The sequence below is a fragment of the Pseudonaja textilis genome, chromosome 5 (genome assembly GCF_049901715.1).
Source record: "Pseudonaja textilis isolate UNSWEBS1 chromosome 5, rPseTex1.2, whole genome shotgun sequence".
NCBI classification, from domain to species: Eukaryota; Metazoa; Chordata; class Lepidosauria; order Squamata; family Elapidae; genus Pseudonaja; species Pseudonaja textilis.
Genome location: NC_141994.1, coordinates 22,193,558 through 22,213,773, shown reverse-complemented (window position 1 = coordinate 22,213,773; position 20,216 = coordinate 22,193,558). Strand labels below are relative to the sequence as shown.

The 20,216-nt window shown below is 39.7% G+C and overlaps 1 protein-coding gene across 5 annotated transcripts in view; it reads left to right on the top strand.

Annotated features, from left to right (window-relative positions):
- RELN (reelin) overlaps positions 1-9,879 on the top strand; it is a 357,738-nt gene extending 347,859 nt beyond the window's left edge. For 3 of the 5 annotated variants that reach the window (XR_015743791.1, XM_087934256.1, XM_087934254.1), the window contains one exon: positions 8,708-9,879. Coding sequence is in view for 4 of the 5 variants with exons in the window: in XM_087934256.1 (XP_087790382.1) it covers positions 8,708-8,807 (100 nt within the window). In the remaining variant the exon portion in view is untranslated. Of the gene's footprint in view, positions 1-4,295; positions 4,432-8,707 lie in introns of all 5 variants that reach the window. The other 2 variants (XM_087934255.1, XM_087934253.1) reach the window with 1 other exon arrangement.
- The last annotated feature ends 10,337 nt before the right edge of the window (positions 9,880-20,216 follow it).

Sequence of the window (20,216 nt, the reverse complement as noted above, 5' to 3'; positions counted from 1 at the left end):
CTAACTGACAAAAACGTCATTGCCACACAGCTCTACCTTCAAACACTAATGTTTAAATCAAGCCCCCATTGATCTGTTCCAAAGGAAGGCATTTGATTTGCTATCCAAAAAAATAAATAAATTTCTATCGGTCTATGGACAGCCCTAATTTAAACAAGTGAAGATGACAAGAACAATTTAAGATGCCTTTGTTTCTAGTTGATTCTGCTATTTTTATTTTTTGCACCAGAAAACACCAGCTTGCATGGCAACCATGCCATATTTAAATTGTAGACTTTATCCAATAATCCGTAATTTTTCACACATAGCTGCCCTGCTAGTTGTTTTTTTTTTAAACCACACTTTTGCTAAGCTTGGCCTCCATCACATCAACTTCTAACTTTAACCTAACATGAAAAATAGACTTTATTATTGATTTATCCGGTACCTTTTATGCAGGTTAAGGCAGAAATAATGTTCTCATTGCAATAATTCCTCATTCTTCAGGAGTTCCTTTTCCTATTAGGAACCTGTTAGAATATTATGGGGGTGACAACATGATGATCACCAGTTAAGTTGTTGGGCTTGTCAGCTGAAAAGCTGACAGGGTTCGATATTCGAGAGCCACACGATGTGGGGAGCTCCCATTCCTTGCTCTAGCTCCTGCCCACCTAACGGCTTGAAAGCATGCAAATGCGAGTAGATAAATAGGTACTGCTTTGGTGGGGAAGAAACAACATTCCATGCACCACAGTACATAGTTTATGCTGGCCACATGACCACAGAAAGGTCTTTGGACAACGCTGGCTCCCTCAACTAAGAAATGGAGATGAGAACCATCCCCCTAGAGTCAGACATGACTGGACTTACACCTAGAATATTATGACTTAAGCAAGATGTAGAAAAACCCAAAATATGGAAAAAATGAGGAAGAAATTGAATGTTTACACCTAAGAGCAACAAGCAACCCTGTCAAAGTTTTGTTTGTATTATGTTTTCCTGCTAAAAAGCCCCTTAGAGTGATTACAAATACAAATATCATAAACAGATTAAAATTATTCAGTTATACACTTGCCTGGTCTCTCATTGTATCTCTTTCTCTCATCTATCATCTAACTAGCTAGGTAGCTTATCATCTATCTATCCTTCCTTCCATCCATCCATCCATCCATCCATCCATCTATATCTCTCTCTGTCTCTCTCTATCATCTCTATCTATCTATCATCTATCGTCTGTCTTTTATCTCTTTATCATGTAACTATATCTATCTATTTATCTATCTATCTAAAACACATCATAAAACAGATTAAAATTATTCAGTGATACGTGCGTTCTCTGTCTCTTTCTGTCTCTAAAACACATCATAAAACAGATTAATTTTTTCCCAATTGCCCTGTATCTCTAGCTATCTATAAATTTTTATTCGGTTTATACAGCTTACCATGAAACCAAAGCAAGTTTCAGAGTTTATTGCAACCATATAAAAACTAGAAAAATGCATCAGTGATGCCCAGAACTTATTAGACTCTTCGTTCAACTTAGTCTAACTTAAAATATTTGCCTATAGCAATATTTTATCTATTGCTTTTATCCCAGTAGAGCAGGTTGGCAGAGAAGGAGCGGGAGCAGGGGAGGGGAGAGAGAGAGAGAGAGAGAGAGAGACTAGCTTGGAAGGCAGTTCGTAATGGACATTTTGATCATAAGACAAGGACTCTATAATAGCAATAGTAATAGCACTTACACTTATATACCATTTCATAGTGCTTTACAGCCCCCTCTAAGCGGTTTCCAGAGACAGCATATTGTCCCCCAACAATCTGGGTCCTCATTTTACCCACCTCGGAAGGCTGGGTAATGGACTTGGAATGTGAATTAGAGCTAGAATCTTTAGATCCTTGGGCTCTAGTAAAACAGCCCTCCATTTTTGACTGGACTTCAGTTGCATCAACTGTGGTTCTTAGCTTTCAGGGGGGAAACTAACCATCATTATAGAAAGCTTTTTTTAAAAAAAATCATCGTATTCTAAATATCAAGCAAACGTATTACTACTTGCTATGTATCTTTTAAACATCTACATGCATCTGTGTGATACCAACATTTTCTTATTTAACAAATAAGTATCAATCTAGTATTCTTACAGATGAAGTTTGGGCTAAAGAGTTAGAGTTGAAAGAGATAGAGAAAGGGAGGGAGGGAGGGAGGGAGGGTGGAGAGTTATGAATGGATGGATGGATGGATGGGATAGAAGTAGAGATAGAGATAGAAAAATAGATACACAAACACACAGACAAAATAGACGGATATGATAGAGAGATCGAGAGAGAGAGAGATCGAGAGAGAGAGATAGATAGATAGATAGATAGATAGATAGATAGATAGATAGATAGATATGAAGAGAGATAGAGAGATAGAGAGACAGATGAACAAGACAAAGAATGTGTGTTTGTGTGTGTGTGTGTGTATGTGTGTATACACACACACACACACACACACACACACACACTGTATGGTATTCAGCTTTGTTCGGGTATTTTCCCACGTCATTATAGTTGTGGTTTTAAAGTTGTAGCAACATTTTGGCAGAATCTCATCTGCTATCATCAGGCTTCTGTATTGTGTTCGTCTGTGAATCAGATTTTCACAGCCGTTTCTGTTTTAAATTTGGGGTTAGCCTACTGCTGTGCAAGAATGGTTTTTTTCTTCATCCTGATTGGTTGGGAGTCTTGGTCTCACAGACGAACACAATACAGAAGCCTGATGATGGCAGATGAGATTCTGCCGAAATGTTGCTACAACTTTAAAAGCACAACTATAATGACATGGGAAAATACCCGAACAAAGCTGAATACCATACAGTAGATAGATAGATAGATAGAGAGATAGAGAGATAGAGAGATAGATGATAGATAGATAGATATGAATCGAGATAGAGAGACAGATGAACAAGACAAAGAATGTGTGTGTGTGTGTGTGTGAGAGAGAGAGAGAGAGAGAGAGAGAAGGAGGGAGGGTATAGAGATAGAGGTGGACAGATAGACAGTATCTAATAATATCCTCCACCTCTGCTAATAAAGGTTTAGGAAAACTCCTGGAACCAACATTGCATTGTTACATTTAAGTAGTATGATGGCTAATTGTTGAGTTTATTTTTAAACTAAAGCGATAGAGGCTTCCAAAGAAATTTGTTCCCTTACTTTAAATGCATTTCTGATTGCAGAACAGTTTGTTGGAGAAAGTCCTTTAGCAATAGACTTAGCTTATCTAACCAAACCAACCAGCCTGATGAAAGCAGGATCCTGCTATTTGCAATGCAAGCCCCGCCTCTCCTGTATACCGCATTGTGACATCACCTGCATGTCTCAAAGGGGTGGAGCTTGGAGCAGGATGAAAAGATCCTGCTTTCATCACTGTGATTGAAGTGATGGGGACCTGCAGGTCACCTATAAAAACACCTCCTTTTTTTTCTAAATAATTTCTTCTCGCTGTGGGTGTATTTATTCTGTAAAAAACAATTTACAATCAAAAGTGATACTTGCTGTGCATGTTAGTCCTTCGCTAATCAAAATCCACACCCTGCCTGCTTAAAGAAGATGCCAGCACTCCTTTCTGATTATTTTCATAAGAAGTATTTCAATATAAAATGTAAATATTTATGCTCAATTTGTTTATTAAGACAAAAAGAGATTAACAGACCAGCTGAGGTTTCATTTCCCATTCGTAATTGTAATTGCACCAAAATATGAACACAGAAACCTGAGAAGAGCCTCCAAAATATTTTTATATTATTTGTCATGAAACTGAATGCTGGAATCACAATAATTAGAATAAGAGGCATGCAGTTAATATTTAGATATATATGTCGTCACCATGCTTTTCATGATTAAAATTGTATCTTTTGGCATAAGAATTTTAAAGGTTAAGTGATTGCAAAAAAATTTTGGGAAAAGATTTTTTTTTAAAAGAAATATCTTATCAGTAGTAATGTACATTCATGTAAGCACCTATCTTCCTTTGCTTCATCTCTTTAATCCAGAATCGTGTTGATATATACCCCAAATAATATTATTTTAATAATTATTTATTTTATATATATATTAGATATTACTTATTTCAACCTAGAAAAGAAAACGTTACATTTTTGCAGCTTTGTGCTAGCTTGCCCATTACTTATGCCAACTTTTTAATACTGTAAGTCTTATTTCTGAAATATAATATAAGACGTGATTATTTAAAAAAAAGATTTGAATGACTGCAATTATAGAGATCTACTTTCTTGCAACCGGAAAGTAACTTGTTCAATTTTTATTTTCAAAAGAGATGAAAAATCCTATATTGCCTCTAAGCCTCATCAAGCTTTTATGACTAATCACAGTGCTGCATGCATTGAAATACATTTTCTAATTTGTGTTGTATTTCATTATTTGCTGTCATTGGTTTTACACTAGAGTAAGGTAAGTGATTTCATTCCTGCAATATCAGTGCAGCCCCATTTTCGCAATTATCATTCCGTTCACCAATACTGATATTGTCGTTTTAAAGCTGAAGTCAGCCAACTTCAGCTCCCTTTTCACACCTAGAAAGTCTTACCTGAAGGGTATCGTGATTCTAAGTTGGTTTGGGGGTCTAGATAGCTGCATGTCAAGGAATTGGAATTTTGCAATATATTTTGAGGATTGTTGGGTTGAATCTGTTCAATGTTTACTGAAATTCAAAAGGACAGCAAGGGGATTTCTCACTTTCAAAGGAGAGCAGAGATGATATCAAATTAAGAGAATGATGAGAAGTCAACTGCATCAGATAAATTATTTCAAATCTATCGGTTGTACACCACAGCAAGAGACTTCTCCTGGCTTGCCTCCTCTGGGCTGGGAAGCTAACCAGAGGCCGGGCCTAACAAACCACCAGGGAAATTCTAGGGTTGTAGGTCAAAAGAACACCTGAGAAGAAGTCAGAGAAACACCAATTTCATTATATTTTCCCTCCCAAATTGACAGAGGTCCACTACTCCCTTTTCATAATGGACCCGTTTCTCATGCTCCGAAAATAACAATAACAATAGCAGTATATGCAGCCCTCTCTAAGCGGTTTACATAGTCAATGTATTGTATCTGGGTCCTCATTTTACCCACCTCGGAAGGATGGAAACCCGACCCAATCTTGGGTCGGTCAGGATCGAACTGACGACAATCGGCAGAATTAGCCTACAATGCCACATTCTAACCACTGCACCACCGTGGCTTAGATAGCAGTTAACTAAGCAGTTAGATTTATATACTGCTTCACAGTGCTTTACAGGCCTCTCTAAGTGGTTTAAGAGTCGGCCAATTGCCCCCAACAGTCTGGGTCCTCGTTTTACCGACTTCGGAAGGATGGAAGGCTGAATCAACCTGTTAGGATCGAACTCCTGGCAGTGAGCAGTGAATTAGCTTGCAATACTGCATTATAAGCACAGCGCCAGCACAGGAGCTGATGGAGCTGCACAAGCAGTAGCCCCTCAGTAATCCTAAGTGACACATTGATGGGTTGGACATCCTTACCCCTTTCCTAAGGAGTTAGAAAAGCTGCCATGCTAGCAGTCAGTCAGTTGGTCAGTAATATTGACTTGGTCAATGATGAAAGACTGCAGTTAAAATATCTGCAGATACCTTTGGCCAAATAGAAGCTTTTTAGGAAAGTGCTCCAACTAAGAAGTTGGTCTTGCCAATTCTCTTATATGGATTTAGCTGGGAGTGGAATCGTGCTACATTTCCAAAGTAATGCCACTTTGTTAGACCTGCAAGAGTGGCTTGCTCATATACAGAGGTCCCCGAGATTAGAAATCCTAAATTTAATCATGATCAGGTTTCACATTTCTATCCAAAAGATACCAGGAAGCAGGACCAGAATTGCAATTCAGCCCTTTTCCAGAGGGTCTACTAACTACACATAATTGCACATCCTTCAAACATAATTTGTGTAGATCCCTCAACCTATAAAATTAGCACAGGGTGAAATGTTACTTTTCAACTAACACTGAACTTTAGTCATTTCGATCGTGGTCCATGACTGTTTTAATAAAGTTTGACTTTCTTACTTACCTCGCTAATTTTGAAGAGAAGGGTTTTTTTTTTTGCAAATGTTAATTAAAATCATGGCTGGCTGGGGAATTCTGGGAGTGGAAATCTACAGGTCTTAAAGTAGCTAAAGTTTGAGAAACACCAATCAGCCAATGATTTTATTCTATGATTAGAGGATTAAAGTCCCATCCAAATAATGGAATTAATTCTGAGCACCTCCGTGGACTTTTGGTTTGAATATTCTGCTTTCCAACAGAGACAATTCAAGAGGCTGGTTCTGCTAAACAAATGCTTCTTTTCTATTTACAAAGACTCCCAAATTCCTCTAAAGAACCAAGACATCCCGTGGGGTGTGTTAGTGGAGAACAAGTTAGTTTATAGCAGAGCAGAGGTATAGTAGATCTTAATTGGATCCCAGAATGTCTTTCCTTTATCCTCTGCTAAGTCAACTAAGGAGTGCCACTTTCTGTTGTAGCTTAAAACAAGAACACATGGCACAAGTGGGTATAAAGGTGAAATCTGATTTCTTAGCACAGCAAATGTATTTAGGAGAGGATAAGTTTTACCTCCACATTGGAGAGAGAGATCACAGAATTCAGCCAATCTGTAATTAGCCACTCAGTTGCAGTGTTAGACTGCCATCTAGAGAATAAATGGCTGCATGGTGCAGGAATTAACGTTTGCTGCCATAATTTCAGCAAATGTTGATTTTACGGGTAGTCCTCGAGTTACAATGGTTCATTTAGTGGCCGTTCGAAATAACAACAGGGCTGAAAAAAGTGACTTATGACTGTTTTTCACACTTACGACCATTACAGCATCTCCATGATCAAAATTCAGATGCTTGGTTACTGGTTGATATTTATGACGGTCGCAATGTCCCACAGGTCGTATGACGCCCTTTTGCAACCTTCTGACGAGCAAAGTCGATGGAGGAAGCCAGATTCACTTAACAACCAGGTTACTAACTTAACTACTGCAGTGATTCACTTAACAAGTGTGCCAAGAAATGGTCGTAAAATGGGGCAAAACTCACTTAACGAACGTTTCGCTTAGCAACAGCAATTTGGGGTTCAATCGTGATTGTACGTTGAGGATTAGCTGTACCGTACGTCTACCTGAGCCACTTCCCAAACAACCAAATAAATAAACTGAGATTTGTAAAACTGGATACCTACAAATAATGTTTAAAAATACTTCAGTTGTGATAACCACTGCCGATTTTTAGAATATATCTACTTAAGTCAGCTGCAAACATTGTCACCAGCAGCCTACAGTCTTCATCAATTAATGACTCCCCTGCGGGGTGGAGTCTGAGCAACTGAATGGAGCTAGCAGAGTGTTTTACTGGCCAGATGCCTTTCCTATTGCCACTGTGGAGTTTTGTTCAGCAGATACATTCTCATTGTGCCCAGAGAGAGAAATATTTGTCTCTACCTAGGATCGAACTCACAGCCTCCTGATTGTGAGGTGAGAGCTCCACCTCTTGGCCACCGCACCACTTACCACCAGCCTAGAGTAACTAATCAATGCGTATTGCTCCGAAGTCAGGTTAGAGCGTAGAAGTAAGCAGCTTAATGATGGACATCATTATTTGCCCATTATATATTTAACCCTCTATTCTTTTATGCTCCCAGTACTTCATTCTCTCCTTTGCAACTTGATTTATTGCCCGGTATGTTTCAACCAAGGTATATATTCGTATGTATGCATCTGCAATCATTAGATCTGAGGTCAGGCGGTTTTAACCGATGAAAAGCTTTTGCTCGGTTTCCAAAATGAACTGCAGTGAAATCACAGCAAAGGGTTAATTATCATGCAGCATATTAAAGAAATTTGCTTCCTTATTTTCGGCTCAAAGAACATAACTGATAAAAGAGTCATAGCAGGTCAGAAGTGCCTCTGTGCCATTTAAAACGCACAGTAGCATAGGTAATAAATGGTTAAATAAATAATAAACAGAGTGATAGAATTGTACAGGCAGTCCTCGACTTATGACCACCATTGAGTCCTATATTTCTGCTGCTAAGGCAGTCATTAAATGAGTTTTTGCTCTCTCTCTCTCTCTCTCACACACACACACACACACACACACACACACACACACACACACACAATATATATATATATATATATATATATATATATATATATATATTGCCCCAATCATTAAGCAAAAAGGTGCAGTTATTAAGTGAATCATGTGGTCATTAAGTGAATCATGGCTTTGCTTGACAGAAGATGGCGGGGAAGGTCACAAATGGTGATCCCGTGACCTGCAACGATCGCAAATACATCCCCCCCCTGATTTTTTGACCATGGGGGGATACTGCCTCAGTCCTAAGTGTGAAAATCTATTCTAGGCAGTGGTGGGATTCCAAGAATTTAACAACCGGTTCCCTGCCCTAATGATTTCTTCCAACAACCAATTCACCAAACTGCTCAGAAAGTTAACAACCGGTTCTCACCACTGAAGCCCCTTGATGCCATTTAGTCGCTGGACGGTGAAAGCTGTTGTAAGCTGAGGAGCTCGCTGTCTTAAAGGAATCACTTTAAGGCCACGTCAGGCAGCGTGTGTGCGTTGTGCATTTGCATTGTGCGTTTTGAACTCCACACTTGTGGTTGAAGGAAAGTGACACTCTTCTCTCCCGTCCTTCTCTCCGTTGTGCAGCACTCGCAAACAAAATTACATGATGAATTTTTCACGGCAACACGGGCTCAGGCATTTCTACAACAGAAGACGGAGGTCCCTTCTTAGGCGGTCCCCGTGAAGAACAAGATATGAGTTTCCTCTCTCTCTCTCTCTCTCTCTCTCTCTCTTTTTGGTCCTTTTTTTTCCTTTCCTGACCTGTGACGTTTTTGCTTTCAATTCCCCCTCTCAACCGAGCACCGCAAATTTGATTTACAAGGACTTTTTCTCCATACGCACCCACATACACCCCACCCTTTTCCTTCCTGGAGGTATATTTTTAAAGCCTCCCTCAAGGCAGAAAGTTACACCCTGTTTTTTCGCACTGTGATCCTCATGGGAAGCGACCTTATTTTTCTCATAGGTAAATGTTTTTTGAATGTCGTGTCTGTGAACAAAAAAAAAAAAATTGTGATTCTGTTGTAAAACCAGTTACAGTGGCAGTATTGGAAGTAAAGCGACTGTTTTGAACAGGAGGAGGAAGAAGAAAAACAAACGTGTAAGCACAAAAAGACTTAATATTTAACGTCAGAAAATGATATTAAGTACAATTCAGTATTTAAATGCACTGTATTTTGGCTCTGTATCATATTTTATATGATTAAGTTATTCTTGTCCTCTTTGTATCCTCTCCTGCGACTTGAGCACGATGGCACTGCATTAACGTTAGGACATTGTGCAGCTGACGTCTGCACAACTTACTGTAAAAAAGTTCAATGCTATACATAAAAGCAAACAAACACTGGACTTACAAAATAATCTCAAAAACCATTGTACGAGACCATGATGTCCTTCATTCCTTCTCCTTGTCTACCTGTTAATCATTGTTTGTGGTAACCCGTCACCAAAACAGAAGCGACTATTTCCTTGTTGAAAAGTACAGCCGTCCTCCGTGGATGAGTTACTTACAGTAGCTGCCATTTGCTCTCTGTAGTAATGGAGTGATTTGTAAACAGTGGAACGTTTTCTTCTTTGTGTTTCTTTGTGGTTTGTTTCTTTTGGGGGGGTGGGTTTCATTCTGTATCTTGGATACTGCCTGGACCTCCCACCAGCAACACAATTTACGATCCCACAACTCTTTTGACTGTCTGTAAACTTTCACTCTACAAGGAATCAACTAAAATTCAAAGCTTCAATAAAGATGTCAACCAATGGTTTAGGTGGCGTTCTTTTTTTTTTCCCCTCACAATTTTATACCAAGGAGAAGGAGCAGAATTTAACTTTGGAGAAAAACCTGATTTATTTATTTTTAACAGCGATACGTTGATGAGGAAACTTCCATTAACCAATGGAGAAAGCCCACAATTCAGAAAAATGAGAATATTAGCAAGATCCTGTGGCTGGAAACACCTTACTGCCTTTTTCAAAAGGCAACTGGACTTTGTTTTTTCCTTGAAGACATTTTGCTTCTCATCCAAGAAGCTTCTTTGGTTCTGTCAAAAGTTCTGTCAGTAATCAGAGCTGAAGAAGCTTCTTGGATGAGAAGCAAAATGTCTTCAAGGAAAAACAAAGTCCAATTGCCTTTTGAAAAAAACACTTTTGGGACAACCATGACCTGGAGGACTGAAAGTCTCCATAGACATGAAACATCTGACTGCTCCCATTTTTCCCCACAAGCAAATATAACTGCAGGATCTTTTCAGAAGTTCTATAGCTGTCCAGGTAAATTAACATTTAGTGTGGTGAACTTGGGAAAGTTTCTACAGATAAGTGATCATAAACATTTATTTTACTTAATAATACTTGCATGGTATTTATATTGGAATTAAGACAGCACTGGGTTAGAAAGTTAGGAGAAGGTGAATTTTAGTCCTGCTTTAGCCATGAAAGATGGCTGGATGACTTTGAACCAATCACCAGGAGACTGTGAATTCTAGTCCTGTCTTAGCTATAAAAACAAGCTGGGTTATTTTGGGCCAATCACCAGGAGACTGTGAGTTCTGGTCCTGCTTTAGGCAGGAAAGCCAGCTGGATGACTTTGGGCCAGTCACCAGGAGACCGTGAATTCTAGTCCTGCTTTAGTCATGAAACCTGGCTGGATGATTTTGAACCAATCACAAGGGGATTGCGAGTTCCAGTCCTGCTTTAGGCCTGAAAGCCGGCTGGGTGACTTTGGGCCAATCATTCTCAGACCAACCCACCTCAAAGGGTTATTGTGGAGGAAATAGGAGGAAGAAAGAAGGTAGGTTGAGTTGTTTGCCACCTTGAGTAACTTGTAAAAATAATAAATGTGGGATGCAAATATATGATAGATAAATTGATAGATAGATAGATAGATAGATAGATAGATAGATAGATAGATAGATAGATAGATAGATAGATAGATAGATAGATAAATCAACAAAGATGATTAAGGGATTGAAGGCTAAAACATGAAGAATGGTTGCAGGAACTGGGTATATCTAATTTTAATGAAAAGAAGGACTAGGAGTTCCAATATTTCAGGGGCTGCCCCAAAGAAGAGGCAGTCAAGCTATTCTCTAAAGCACCTGAGGGGGCAGAAATTAATCAAGGAGGGAAGCAACCTAGAACTAAGGAGAAATTTCCTGACAGAACAATTAATCAGAGGAACAACTTTCCCTCAGAAGTTCTGGATGCTCCAACACTGGAAGTTTTTTAAAAAGGTGTTGGCTAACCATTTGTCTGAAGTGGTGTAGGGTTTCCTGCCTAAACAGGGGGTTGGACTAGAAGACCTCCAAGGTCCCTTCCAACTCTATTATTCTTTTCTATTCCAGATAATAAATTCATATCACAAGTCCTGATGTTTCTGTTAGAAAGCAGAGCAGAGGTGAATTTTCCTTCTGCGAGTGTTAAAATGTGTTACTCAGCCCATTTTGTAATATTAAAATATCAGTTAGAATGCAGTTAACATTTGGCAGCGTACACCAAGAATGATAGTGGAGAATGTACTGACTTTCATTTCATTGCAACATCTAGGGCTTAGTCTGATTATAAAACCATTACTGAATTGTTCTCCCTTTTGCCATTACCCTTTGTTTAGAAAGTGACAGGAGCAGGAAGGAGCAGCAGGAGCAATGAATTCAACTTTATATGCCTCTGTTTCTTCTTTTGTCTTAAGATGACTGCTAACATTAGGGCACTTGTCAAGTCAACATTTCCAAATGACAGTGCTGACTTTAAAAACAAAACTGCTGAGGCATTTTACTTCCTGTAAAGCAGAAATACTTCTTGCTTCCACCAGTGCTGCATAGGACACCAGCAGCTCCAAAAATGCTTATTATCTATGTTTTTCAACACTATATAGTGTTCATATCTTGCAGAATAACAGAATTGTCACAGAGAAGAGGGGGGATCAATCTATTCTCCAGAGCAGTGGTCACCAACCAGTGGGCCAGGGACCATTGGTGGTCCGTGAGAAAATTTTGGTGGTCTGCAGAGAAATGTCACCCCAAAAGCACCCCACAAAGCAATCCAGGCTGCAAAGGGACACAAGGCTGCACCGCCTACATGGCCCACGGGAACACAAAGCTTGCGTTGCTTGCATTGTGAACAACACGAGGTAGAGAGGGGAGGGGGGAAAGGCGGAGGGAGGGAACTTGTCCCACTCACCCCATGTGCCTTGCCTGGCCACCGGGCTGCTTCGTTCCGCTTTTTTTTTTCTGCCTTTGGCTGCCCGCAAGGAAAGCAGCAAAAGTCTCTCTTTCTCTCCCCCAAACTCCGCCAGAAATGAGCCTTTGGGACCCAGAGGCTATGCTGGCACGACAAGTCTCACAAAGCCTCATTTCTGTCAGAGTTTGGGGGAGAGAAAGACTTCTGCTGCTTCTGCTGCTTTCCTTGCATGAAGCCAAAGTCTCTCTCTCTCTCTCTTTTCCCCCTGAGAACGGAGCTGGAGACAGTATTCTGTGATCCCAAATAAAGAATGATCAATCGGTAGGAAAACGGGGTGGGGAATTTTCCTGCAGACTATTTTGTGGGATTTTCCCAGGGTGTCTGGTCCGCGGGATTTAAAATTATGAGATTGGTGATCTCTGAGGTCCAAAAGGTTGGTGACCCCCTACTCCAAAGCACCTGAGAGCAGGATGAGAAGTAACAAGTAGAAGGTCATTAAAGAGAGAACTGACCTAAAACTAAGGAGAAATTTCCTGACTGTCAGAGCAATTAGCTAGTTGAACAACTTGCCTTCAGAAGTTGTGGATGCTCCATCACTGGAGGCTTTTAAGTAGAGACTGGACAGCCATCTGGAATGGTATAGGACCTCCTGTTTGAGCGGGAGGTTGGACTAGAAGACCTCCAGGGTCCCTCCAACTCTGTTATTCTCTAGACATGCATGTTGAGATAGAGACATGGATACAAAACCAAGACATTTCCACCCACTCAGCTGTGATGTTTATACAAGCATAAATAGCATACACTTGATAATCCAATTCAAATGACATTAAGAGAAGAGTATCTCAATGTGCCTTTAATTCTCTTTTCCATACTTAAACCCTCACAATTTTAAACCGATGAATTGACACCAAGATTGATAGAATTGCTGTCTAATATAAAGAAAATTATCCGTGGTTTCAGAAAAATAAGTAGCATTTCTTGGGTTTAATTGTACTTGCAGATCAGCAAAACCAAATATACGTACTGTGGATTTGATGTTATAGATAAAGCATATAATACAGTCATCCAATGTAGTTATTATAACATTAATCGCCTTACACTGTCGAAGAAGGAGACCTTTCCAAGAACGACTTCAAGAATCATTTAAATTTTAACAGCATCTCAGAAGTAAATGGAACTCAGAAATAAATGAAACGTCATCCAGTGTATGTGATATAAACATTACTTTGCTTGAACATTCATTTCATTTATTTGGATGGGGAAACAGGGCCTCCTGTAAAATGACTTTTAAATTCATTCCTCTCAGAATTCCTATAGTACATGAAATATCGTGCAGTTGTTTAATATAAACATTATTTCTCTGGAACTCACCATTCTTTCATTTGGGTGAGAGGCAAGATCTGAAAAATATCATTTCAAAACTAATTTACATTCACTCCAGTTTGGTCTGGTTGGTAATTAAAGGCACCAGGCTAAAAGTCAGGAAACTGTGAGCTCTAGTCCTGCCTTGAATGTTGGCTGGGTGACTTTTGGCCAATTTCTAAGAGATTGAGAATTCTAATCCTGCCTTATCCTTGAAAGCCAAGTGGGTAACCTTGGGCTGGTCACTTTTTCTCAACCCAACCCAACTCATAGGGTGGTTATTGTCAGGAAAATAGGAAGAGGAAGGAATAGAACAGATGAACAGAATAGAGCTGGAAGGGACCTTGGAGGTCTTCTAGTCCATCCCCTTGCTTAAGCAGGAGAACCTATACCATTTCAGATAAGTGACTGTCCAGTCTCTTCTTAAAAACCTCCAGTGATTGTCTGTTGCTTTGAGTTATTTGTAAAAATAATAAAGGCAGGAGATGATAGAGAGATAGACAGAGAGACAGACAGAGATGATAGACAGAGACAGAGAGAGAGAGAGAGAGAGAGAGAGAGAGATGATACAAATATTCCTATCAGAAGCTCAATAATACATCAAATATTCTGCAGCCCCAAGCACTTAAACCTACAAGGGGGTTTTCTACTCCGGATCATAATATTGATCCCTGTATGTATGTGAAGCCCTTATTCTGAATTTTGTTACCATGAATAAAACAATCAGATAACCTTTTGCTGTTGTAAAAAATAATTATTATAAAATTATTATAAAAATAAAAAAATCCAGCTCAGAAAAAGGGTTGAGCCTTTTTAAAATAATACTGGACATTTAAAAAAAACATGCACCAAAGCTATGGGGAATTGGGCATTATGGAATAAAACCATTCAATGTATGCTTAAGTTTAGAGGTTAAGCATTTTAATACAAATTTTTGCTGTAAAGGGATGGGAACACCTATGCAGATACATACACAGGTAGTCCTCAACTTACAACAGTTCATTTAGTGATCATTCAAAGTTACAATGGTACTGGAAAAAAGCAATTTATGACCATTTTTCACACTTACTGTCATTGCAGCATCCCCGTGGTCACAAGATCAAATTTCAGATGCTTGGCAAGTGGTACATATTTATGACCATTGCATTGACCATTGGGGTGGATGGGTGTGTCATGTGGTCACATTTTGTGACCTTCTGGCAAGCAAAGTCAATGGGGAAGCCAGATTAACTTAACAACCAGGTTGCTGACTTATCCACTGCAGTGATTCACTTAACAACAGGGGCAAAAAAAGTCATACAATGGAGCAGAACTCATTTAACAAATGTTTCACTTAGCAAAATAAATTTTGGGGTCAATTGTGGTTGTAAGGAGGACTATCTACCAGCTAAGGCCGTGATGGCGAACCTATGGCACACAGAGCCATTTGTGCTGGCAGGCGAACTGCAGGCAAACTTACCTCACTGCGCATGCACACACCTCACAGCTGATTTTTGGCCAGTTTGAGGCCTTTTTCGGCCTCCCAAAGGCTTGAAGAAGGCTTCTTCAGGCTTCTGCAGGCTGAAAACTAGCCCCGTTTTGCCACTTCCTGTTTTTCCTAAAATACTGGAAGTGATGAAACGGGGCTAGTTTTCGGCCTTCAGAAGCCTTCCTCAAGCCTCTGGAAGGCTAAAAAAGGCCTCAAACCAGCCGAAAATCATCTGTGAAGCGCAGTGCAAGTAAGGGGTGGCGGGGTGGGTGGGGATCGTGCGCGCATGTGTATGGGGTGTGGGAGTGCACACATTGCCTTCTGGGTACTGGCACGCGAGCGTGAGCGTGCAAGCAGGCGCACAATTTTTGGCACAGGAGCCCAAAAAAGTTAGCTACCACTGAGCTAAGGTCTTATAAAATTGATGATAAATAAGAGGTTGGATCCTCTTTGGAAGTAAATAATAAATACCAAGGTGTGGCACCTTCCTTCAGTATTTTTGGAGTTCTAGATATCAAATATGATGAAAATTTAAAGCATGTTTTATGTACACACGTTAAATTGTGTAAATGAAAACCTCCAGGATAAGTTCCTTTACCAGGGAGTAAAGCAGATTGTGCTTGCTGGGAACTACCAAGTGAATAAATCTTTCAAGAAGAGATTGGTCTGCCATTTGTCAGAAATGATGTAGGGTCTCCCACTTGGGCAGGGGGTTGGACTAGATGACCTACAAGATCCCTTCCAACTCTGATTATCTGTTATCTGTTAATCAAACATTGGAATATTTCTCTATTCTTCAAAAATATATTCTCCAAGATTGAGAAGCTCCAAAATCTTAACACATCTTAACAAATTATCCAGCCCTGTAGAGACATGCTACTGGCAGCAGGATGGAGAAGTTAAGGTATGTTGGGCAGATCAATCACACAAACATGCGTGGCCTTGCTTGATTTAGAAATACAGAAGAATTTCTCAATAAACTTTTATATCTGTTTTCCATACTTAAACATCTCCCTTTCAACAGCCAAGAGCCTCTTCCAGCTCATAGCAAAGTGCCATAGAAAAGAATAAGAGAATAACAAATTTGGAAGGGATCTTTTATGGTCACTACACGATAAAAAAGATGTTGAGAGACTCTAGAAAGGGTTCGGAGAAGAGCAACCTTCCAGCAGTGTGCAGCAGCAGCAGCCAAAAAAGCCAATGCAATCCTAAATTGCATTAACAGAGGGATACAATCGAGATCAAGGGAAGTACTAATACCACTCTATAAAGCCTTAAGAAGACCACACCTAGAGTACTGCATCCAGTTTTGTTCACCACATTATAAAAAAGATGTGGAGACTCTAGAAAAAGTGCAGAGAAGAACAATCAGGATGATTAGGGAACTGGAGACTAAAACATGAAGAACAGTTACAGGAACTGGGCCTGGCTAGTCTAGTGAAGAGAAGGACCAGGGGAGACAGGGAAGCAATCTTCCAATATTTGAGGGGTGCCACAGAGAGGAGGGGGTCAAGCTATTTTCTAAAGCATCTGAAGGCCAGACAAGGAATAATGGATGGAAACCGAACAAGGAGAGATTCAACCTGGAACTAAGGAGAAATTTTCTGACAGTGAGAACAATCAACACATGGAACAGACGTTGCGGGAGCTTCATCCCTGGAGGCTTTCAAGAAGAGATTGGACTGCCATTTGTCAGAAATGCTGCAGGGCCTGCTGGACTGGAGGTTGGAGTAGATGACCTATAAGGTCCCTTCCAACTCTGTAACCCGCTGCTCAAGCAGGAGACTATACCATTCTGAGCAACATTTGTGCCAAAGTTCTCATTTTGCACTGGAAAAAAGGGCCACTTCCCAAGTCTTGTTTCTTAGTGCTGTGCTAGACTGTCTTTGTAGCCACACTTAACACTAACTTCAGCCCCGGGGAATTCTGGAGAACTGTCCATCTGGTAAAAGGGTGAATTACTGAGCAATGGTTTTGCTAAAAGATGCTTTCTGGGTATGAAACCTGCAAAGAAATATTGTCAATAAAGAAGATATACAATAAAGTAAGCATTGCAGGAAGAGAGATAGTCCTCAAGTGATTCCTTTCTTTTGCTATCTTTTTCGGCTGCCATAGTAATGGGGGAAGGGTGAATCAATTGGGCTTTGTGGAGATGGGAAATGTGCTGGAGGTTTTAGAGAATGAACTCTATAACTTGAGGAAAACTTTACTGTTTATGCTTATTTGCCTGCTTACTGCACAACCGCAGCTCTTTATCAAACTAGGCCAAGGTTAATGGCCAGATGTCTGCATCAGCACCTGAAGATGCCCCACATGACATGATACACATCTTCGATTGGATGGATTGTTTGAATTATTATGAGTGGGAACGTTGCCATCACTTTGTATATGTAATTTCTGCGCATCAGTTCTCAGATCTAGAATTCTTTTGATGCTACCACTTGATTTCTGGTAAAAGTTTCTTTTCTCTATAACAATGGAGTCTAAGAGTGTCTTTCTTGGATTTTGAATGGAGCACCATCAGACATCAAGTTATGACCACAACTGAACCCAACTTTTCTGTTTGTTAAGGATTACAGTTAAGGGAGCTATGCCCCCCACCCCATTTTATGACCTTTTAATTATTATTATTATTTATTTAGTCAAAAGCTTACAATACAATAGAAATAAGAATAAACATAAGTTTAAATATAAGAAATAGGAAGTAATAATTGGGGACAATAGGACAGGGATGGTAGGCACGATGGTGTGCTTATACATGCCCCTTACAGACCTTTTAGGAATGGGGTGAGGCCGATAGAGGTTAGTCTGAGGGTAAAGGAGTGGGGGATTAGTTAGAGAATGTAACCATAGAGTCAGGTAGTGCATTACAGGCATTGACCACTCTGTTGCTGAAATCGTAACTTCCTGCAATCAAGTTTGGAGTGGTTTACATTAAGGTTATTTCTGTTGTGTGCTCGTGTTGATATGGTTAAAGCTGAAATATTCATTAACTGGTAAGATGTTGTAACATATGATTTTAAGTACTATGTTTAAGTCCAATCTTAGCCGGCGTAGTTCAAGGTTGTCTAAGCCTAGAATCTCAAGTCTGGTGGTGTAGGGTATTCTGTTGCGAGCAGAGGAATGTAGTACTCTTCTGGTAAAATACTTCTGGACTCGCTCAATTGTACTGATGTCTGATATACAGTGCAGACACCAGACAGCAGAGCTGAATTCAAGTATTGGTCTAACAAAGGTTTTGAATGCCCTAGTTTGCAAATCAGTATTACTAGAGGAGAAGCTTCGTAAAATTAAATTTGCAACTCTTAAAGCCTTTTTGGCAATGCTGTTGCAGTGAGCTTTGCTACTTAGGTCATTCGACATGAGAACTCCAAGGTCCTTGACAGAGTGAGGGTCATCAACAAGGTCATATCTGCCTAGCTTGTATTTGGTATATATATATATATTTTTGTAGTCATTCAGTTAATAACGCAATTATTAAGTGGGGAATCTGGCTTCCCCATTGAACTTTGCTTCTCAGAAGGTCGTAAAAGGGGACCATGTGACACTGGGAGGCTGCTACCATCATAAACTATGAGTCAGTTGCCAAGCATTCGAATATAAATCCTGTGACCTTGGGGAATACTGCAATGTATGAAAAATGGTCACAAGCCCCTTTTTTCAATGCTGTTGTAACTTTGAACGGTCATTAAACGAACTGTTGTTAAGTCAAGGACTACTTGTAGATTATGGTAATTTTTTTAAAAAAGGAGTTTGGTTCCACTTTCTCTGCCCACCTGGCCAATTTTATTTAAAGCTCGTCAGGGATTACGAGCGATGAAGTAGCATAATCTGGCTCAGCATCCTCAATGTTGCAAAAGATGGATGTTTATCCAGGTAAAACTCCTGCCAAGCACAGCCAGCCTTCCTGACCAGGGGTGGGATTCAAATTTTTTAACAACTGGTTTTGTCGGCATGGCTTAGTTGGTGGGCGTGGCTTGGTGGTCATGTGACTGGGTGGATGTGGCTTGGTGGTCATGTTATTGGCTGGGTGTGTGGCCAACTCAACATCACTCACATCGAGGCACATCTCGTTGTCTGGCCTCTCATGACTGTGGAGATGCTGCAACAGTCATAAGTGTGAAAAAGGGTCATAAGTCACTTTTTTCAGTGCCATTGTAACTTTGAATGGTCACTCCACACAACCAAAGTACCAGCAAAGGAGGGAAAAAAACTCCATAGAAGTTCCTGAGACAGGAAGTCCAGTCCTGCCAAGAATGTAATAAGGGTTAACGGAGAGGCAGTTTCTGTAAGCAACCCCAGAATGTTTCCTTTCTGCCTTCCTTACAGGATTAGGCCAGTAATTTCTTCTAACAACTGATTCTCCGAACTGCTTAGAATGTTAACAACTGGTTCTAGCAAATAGGTGCGAACTGGTAGAATCCCACCCCTGGTCCTGACCCTCCCAAAGAAATCTGTTGCTGGATCTCATTGTCACAAGGATTAGACTTAGACTTTTAGAATAACTTTATTATCACTTTAAAATGTACACTAATTGCCAGACATTAAAAATGAAATTTTGTAGCAGACAGCAGCTGTCAAAAGGATGGATTCGGTGTCAATCTAGAGCAGCCTTTTGCATGCCCACTTCCACCCAATATAGAATAGAATAGAAACAGAATTAAAATTAGAATAGAATAGAATTAGAATAAAATAGAATTAGAAGAGAATAGAATTAGAAGAGAATAGAATTAGAATAGAATAGAATAAGAATTAGAATAGAATAGAATAAGAATTAGAATAGAATAGAATTAGAAGAGGAGAGAATTGGAATAGAATAAAAATAGAATAGAAATAATAGAATAGAATAACAGAATTGGGAGGGGCCTTGGACCTCATCAAATTTAGATTTCACCTGATTATGGAGTTCAAGGTGGCATACACAAAACCTTTGCCTGTCTATATTAATAATCTGTAAAGTATCTTGCACTGAAAGAGAATTAGAATTTAGAATAGGGAATTGAATGAGAATAGCATAATAGAATAGAACAGAAAACAGAATTAGAATAGAATTAGAATAGAAAATAGAATAGAATGAACAGAATAGAATAG